At 56.7% G+C, this 6,415-nt stretch overlaps 1 protein-coding gene across 1 annotated transcript; it reads right to left on the bottom strand.

Annotated features, from left to right (window-relative positions):
- Positions 1 to 4: 4 nt before the first annotated feature.
- LOC113408636 (bromodomain-containing protein 2-like) lies at positions 5 to 4,073 on the bottom strand (the record flags this gene model as incomplete). Its single annotated transcript, XM_026661989.2, has 5 exons — positions 2,362 to 4,073; positions 1,131 to 1,268; positions 875 to 1,016; positions 401 to 615; positions 5 to 25 (listed from the first exon to the last, which is right to left on the bottom strand). Coding segments are annotated over exons 1-5 (789 nt in total), but the record flags the coding sequence as incomplete, so codon positions are not given.
- Between the last annotated feature and the right edge of the window lie 2,342 nt (positions 4,074 to 6,415).

Below are 6,415 nucleotides of genomic sequence, written 5' to 3'. Positions count from 1 at the left end.
CCGCTTTTCGCTTCACACCCTTCTTCTGTGGGGCAGGGACAGAGAACATGAGCAGTGCGCTGAGCAACCCCCCCAATTTCATGCCCATACAGAACCAACTGAAACCCCAAACCACCCAGCACCTGTCCCACATGGGACAACTGCAGAAACCCCACCGCCCTGCGGCCCAAATGCAAATAGCACCCCCACAGCCAAGTATTTTCTGACCCCCACATGGCCAACCGCAGCCCCTTCCTCCAGGTCTGCAAACGCCACCCCCTCCACAGCAGGACAGACTGCAGACGGCTCAACCCAGCCAAACCCCCCTGCCCCACAGGCCTGATCCACCAACTCCCCTGTCAGTCTCACCAGCTGCTCACTCGACCACCCCCAGCCCCACGCCAGACAGGTGGGTGCCTACCTTGGCCACGGGCTGCGTGGGAGCGGGCACAGCCAACACTGGCTGGCAGGCGGCGGAGTGCAGTGATTTGAGAAGCGGTGCCGAGATCACCGAGGGGTGGGGGATACTGAGCACAGTGGTGGGGATCTCAGTGCTTGGGGTGTAGAGCGAGGCGTGCGAGACCGAGGAGACTGCGGGCACTTGGTGAGCTGCAGTGACTGCACCTGCCAGGAGAGCTGGGGGAATACGCAAGCACCAGTTAGCGCCAGCACCTGGGAATATAGTCACCACCACACAAGGACTGGCCCAATGTCACAGCTGACCATGGAACCCAGGAGTCCTGGCTCCCAGCCCACCCATCTCTAACCACTACATCCCCCGCATTTCCAGACCACCCTTCCAGGGGGACTCATATTCCTCCATGTCTGGGATCTGCTTGCCCCCACCCCTCCGGAGCCAACTCCGACTAGTCTCCCCATCACAGAGCGCACGTACCTGCCGCCCGGGAAGCCCCCTTCTTGTGGCTGTTCTTGGCCACGGTGATGACAATCTCCTGCTCCTCTGCAGGCATCTGAGCCACTTTCTGCAGGAAAATCTTCTCCAGGGTCTGGGCCATCAGCACAATGTCATCCGTGGGCTGTAGGCCAACGCAGAGGTGAGGGATTAGAGGGAGCAGGGAAGGGGCTGGGACTCACGCCGGCTCCAGGGAAAGCCCAAGGAGGAGAGCACTGCAGGGAGGGCTGGCTCTCACCTTGTTGTAGATGTAACAGTTGGTGAACATGGTGTTGAAGTCCTGCATGCACTCCGCCGCCCCCCAGTAATAGTTGTTCTCCAGACGCCGCTTGATGGTCCCCATGTCCATGGGCTGCTTGATGATCTTGTGATAATCCTGCCGGCAGAAGAGCACAAGGGACCAGGAGGTCAGTCACAAGGCGTGAGCCCTACAACAAGGATCCCAGTCACACCCGCGCCCCAAAGGCATACGATCAAGGGAGGGGGATGGCATCTCAGTCCAGAAATACCCAAGAGGAGCACACGGATGCAGGAGCGGTGTAATGTCACTCATGCACACAGATCTCATTCCGGTTTCTACACTCACGTCACCTGGCAAATGACACGGGTCCTCGGGTGCCTGCAGTGTTCCAGTCAACACTAGATTCAGCCTCGCATACAACTCAGGGACGGGGACCCCTGCGCACCCCAGAGCAGAGAAGCCTAAGCTACTGGGACAGCTGGTGACCATGAATGGCTGCGGTCCCAGTGACCCAACAACCTGGACTACTCTAGTCCCAGGCAGGGTGCGACAGGGGCTGGGAGACTAAAGCTAAGGAAAGAGCAAACCTAAGTGGAATTTACCTCCGGGCTTTAAATCCTTGAGCGCCACAGGTGCACGGGGGGCTGGCGTTTAATATTGGGGTCACGTGATGTCTTCTACAAATTCATGGATGGGAATCTGCAAAACGCATTCAGGGCACAAGAGATTAGGTGGGGAAGTGTCCGGGTTACCTGTAAAGGGGCTGCCTCACCTCATCCACACCTTTGTAGGGAGCAGTAGGGTGGGGCGGCTGGTCTGGGGAAGCTCCCAGGACAAGCCAAGCAGGCCGGATCTACAGGGACCTGGAGACCCTCAGCTCTGGGACAGCATGGAACCAGCTGAGAGACCACCACAGGTCGGGAAGGAGGAGTTGGGGATGGCACAGCCCAGGCACCTGCAGCTCCATCTTTGTGGCACAGACCCCAGGATGGGACAGTGCTGTCCCTGGGACTGTCAGGCTGGGGGGAGTGCGGGGGGGAATACTTTAGGTTAGGCCACATGGTGAAGCAATATTTGAATGAGGCATCCTCCTAACACCCCTGGAACGGCACACACTCCCCAAGCCAGTAAGGATCAACTGGGGACAGACAGACACACACACACACTCACACCCCTCCCACCCTCTGGGCCTCAGCCACTCCCATGCCCAGCCCACAGGACTCATTACCGGCAGGCCCAGCTTGACAGCATCGACAGGCTGGCGGAAGGGCCAGGCGAACTGATGTTTCCACAGGGCCTTCATCACCACCTTGTGGAGATATTGCAGCTGGTTGGTGACTCTGCCTGGCTTTTTGGGGTTGGACACCTCCGGTGGTGGAGGGTTCACCTGAGGCAGGTGCAGGGCTGGCACCGACGCCATGGTGGGGCTCTCAAAACCCTCGTAGAGCAGTGACGGCTTGCGGATCCGCTTGCCTGGGGTCGACTCCGTCGCCAGGCCCATGAGCCCAGTACTGCCCTCCCCCAAAATCCTGAAATGGGAGCAAAGACACCATTAAAAGGGTAACTCTAGGACTAAGAAGCTCATGCCATCTGGCCCTGGGCCACCAGCACACAGAGCAAAAGGGCCTGCAGACACCACAGGGGCAGGACACCTGGGGTGGAGGGAAAGAACTCTGGGCCTGCTGCCGACAGCTACTCTTGGGTCCGGGAAGGAGCTCTTCTGAAAAGTCTCCCCAAAAACCATCCCTGAAGCAAAGCTGAGAGGCGCCTGTGCTATCTATACCCACTCCTAGGGCACGGTTAGTGCTGGGAAGATTGCTCTGCTTATCTTTAAGCTCCGAAAACATCCATCCAAACCCAAGCGAAAGGCAGAGAGGAAAGTGTACTAAGGCAATCTGTTTCCCAGGGATGTGGGTGAATTCTCAGCCACACGCATGCCCAGGGAGAGGCCATGAACTCTAGCCAGTTGCCGCTAGCCTAGGGCTGCATTCCCAACTGCTTCTATGGGAGCACGAACCAAGAGCCTCTCCTAAGGGCCCAGACCCAGAGATCTTGCTGTCGAACACCAATGCCCCACACAACACTAGTGTGTCACCAGTGAGGGACTAGCTCCGAATCCACACTGCAGGCACCAGAGAAATTCAGGGCTGCAGAGCCAAGGTTCTGGCACACATCCAGGTTAGGTCTGGAAACAAAGGGCGGCAGATTAGCTCTGTGAAAAGCCTCATCTATTTCTATGCCTTCGGGACAGGACTGTTCCCTCCAGCAGGAAGTGGAAGGGACAGGAGATGGGGACTCCACTTAGGTAGCACTACACGCCCATGAGGCACAGGTAGCACAAGCAGAAGTGACACCACATGCAGGTCTCCTGCAGCTCTTCCATGCTAGATTGCTGGAGCTATAGATTCATTCAGTCTGACTTCCTGTGTACCCCAGGCTGGTACATTTCACCATTTCCCTCTAAGGCAGCGGTTACTGTGCAGCAGGACCCCAAAGTCGCGTTAGACTGCCTGGGCCAAGCCTCACCGCCCAGGGCTCAGGCTTCTGCTTCAGACCTGGGCAACAGAGCTCAGGTTACAGCCCCCCCCAGAGATGAAGCTCTTGGGCCTTTGGCTTTGACCTCCCTACTGGTCCCCCCCTCCTGGGGTTGTTTAGTAATTTTTGTGGAGAACCCCATCTCCAGTGAACCAAATCACCTGTGCTATAAAGACGCTCCCCGGGTTATGCAAACCCGACTTACGGAAAACGTCCCCGTAAACTTTTTTTTTTGGGCGCGTAATTGTCAGAGATACGTTACGCAAACTTCCACTTATGCAAGGCATTTGGGAACAGAACACTTGCGTAAGTCGGGGAGCTGTGCTGTGCAAACTAGCCAGAGCCAGACAATGAATACTCTCAGGGGAACAGTATCCCCAGGGCCAAACTCCAAGGAGCCAGACATCCCCACCACTCTCCTTAGAGGCACACTCAGCAAGGCAATGGCAGAGGCTGGGACTGTGTCACCAGGTTGCTATGGGGCCCTCTAATCACAGCCCTGCAATAACCAAACCCCTGTTACAATCCCAGTTCAGAGCTTGCATCCTGCTTAACAAGGAATGGGGGGCGGGGGGTGTCACCCTGGCTCCAGTGTGGGGAATCTGGGTTTCCTATCCCTGGCAACCAGCCAGAAGTCAGGGAGTAATCTTGGGATACTGAGATGCCCCTCCCCCACGCTGTGTCTCCAGACAGGGCCTGAGGACAGGCTGATAAAAGGTGGAGGGCTGGCCCCTGGGAGTCAGGAGCCAGTGACAGCTGCAGACAGTATCACAGCAGCACCAGGGGCCTCATGCTCTCAACAGCAGAGAGATTTCAGAGTAGCAGCCGTGTTAGTCTGTATCCGCAAAAAGAACAGGAGTACTTGTGGCACCTTAGAGACTAACAAATTTATTAGAGCATAAGCTTTCGTGGGCTACAAACCACTTCTTCGGATGCAACAGATGAGCAGAGAGATGTTTCCATAACACTTGGGAGACCCCAGCAAAATCACCACTTCACCCCTCCGTAAGCAACTACTATTCAACTCCAGGGCAAGTGGTCTTTGCCAGGGGACTAGTTCTGACAATTTCCTGGGGGGCCAGATGCGGGGGGGGGGGTCTCCCTGTCAGAATGCTCTGACATCAGGGTCATGTCGCTGCTGACAGCGTCTCCTGTCTCCTTTCAGCATCATGGGCAGGAGGTCCTGTGTGGGGGATTCCCCAGGCTGTGGGGACACTCTCAGATGCCAAGGATAAAGGGATAGGAGCATAATTCCCAGGAGGACAGGGCGGGGGTCACTCCCCCTTTCCCACCCAGGGGACACAAGTGGCAGAGGGGTCCATCTCTTCCAGTGCTGCACCACCCCACAGAGCAGTGTCGCCAACACAGGACCCTGCCCCACACCCTCTGCCTGGAGAGAGCCAGAAGCAAGATGCTCCCAATCCTTTGCTCAGCAATGGAGGAGGGGGTCACTGGAGCGGAGTTGAAAAGCCACTTAGCAGATCTAATCCACACCTGAGAAGCGTATTGCTTCTGTTTGGGTTGGGTTCAGCGTCAGGCCCAGCCCAGGTGGTCCCCTTGGGGAGTCTGGAGACAGGCTGAGGTTGTAAGCAATCCCAAAGGGTTGACCTCACCCCTGTCCCCTCTCAGCAACTCGAGATAACAAGGGGGCTGGAAGCAGGGATCACCGAGGAGAAGCCTCTGTGTACAAATCAGGTATGTTCCTAATGACCCCTTCTTCTTGCCTTAACATGAACCTATGAATCCAATCTTTCTACCTCCAGGGACTAGGAGCAACCTGCCTTCTCTCCCAGAGGGGCAAGGCTAGTGAACAGTGGTGGGAGCAGCCCAGGGGCAAGCTGGCAAACTGGCCACGCACACAGGGCTGACATGTGCCTGACTCACCAGCCACTGCAGCCCTCCTCCCTCTGCCACAAGCATGACTGCACAGAAAACTCACCCCTCCCAAGCCCCAGACCCCACTCCAATGACCCACAACTGCAGTGACAGCACAGCCCTACCTCAGCCCAGGTCTGAGTACCCATGCACATACCGCCAACACGTGGCAGGTGCAGACCCAGCATCTTCTCACACCCAAAACACAGGCCAGGACAGCCAACAGCTGCTAAAATAAGGGCATCCCCCAATACGAAACGGATTCTGTGTAAATAAACCCAAGCCATCAAATGCATAAACTCCCTACAGAATACAGGAACCCCAGAGGCAGAGCACCCCCATTTAATGCACTGTTTCAAAAAAACCCACCCCACAAATACATTGGCAGTGTCTGGCACTCCCAATTAACATCATAAAGCAAATAGTTACTACACAGCTGAACAGTACCTCCACCGGCAGTGACAACAGCAGGCAAGGGACACACTTGTAAGTAGGCACTAGCAGCCCCGATTAACTCTGCATTGCAGAAACGCGGGGTGCCAGGCCCCTGCTACCATACAACGGGATCCATGCAAACCCTAACACTGCATAGACAGACACGCTCCCCCAGGTAACACACAACAGTGCTCAGGAAGGAGTGCTGAACACAAATGCAAGGTATACCCACTGCAAACCAGCCCCAGGCCCCAGGCCCGCCACGGACCCCAGGAATGGGAAGTGAGGGTGTAAATAAACCCAAGCCCTCTAACACAGGACAGCGGGTCAGAGGACACACCAGCCCCTCCAGTGTAGTACCCCCCCCCGCAGCAGTGCAGCCAAGACACCCCACAAACCCACTGCCGCCATACCACCCAGCAATGCCGCCCCCACCA

This window comes from Terrapene carolina, unplaced genomic scaffold (genome assembly GCF_002925995.2).
Source record: "Terrapene carolina triunguis isolate 2854851 unplaced genomic scaffold, T_m_triunguis-2.0 Scaffold20922, whole genome shotgun sequence".
In the NCBI taxonomy this organism is placed as follows: Eukaryota; Metazoa; Chordata; order Testudines; family Emydidae; genus Terrapene; species Terrapene triunguis.
This window is presented reverse-complemented; position numbering and strand designations above follow the sequence as displayed.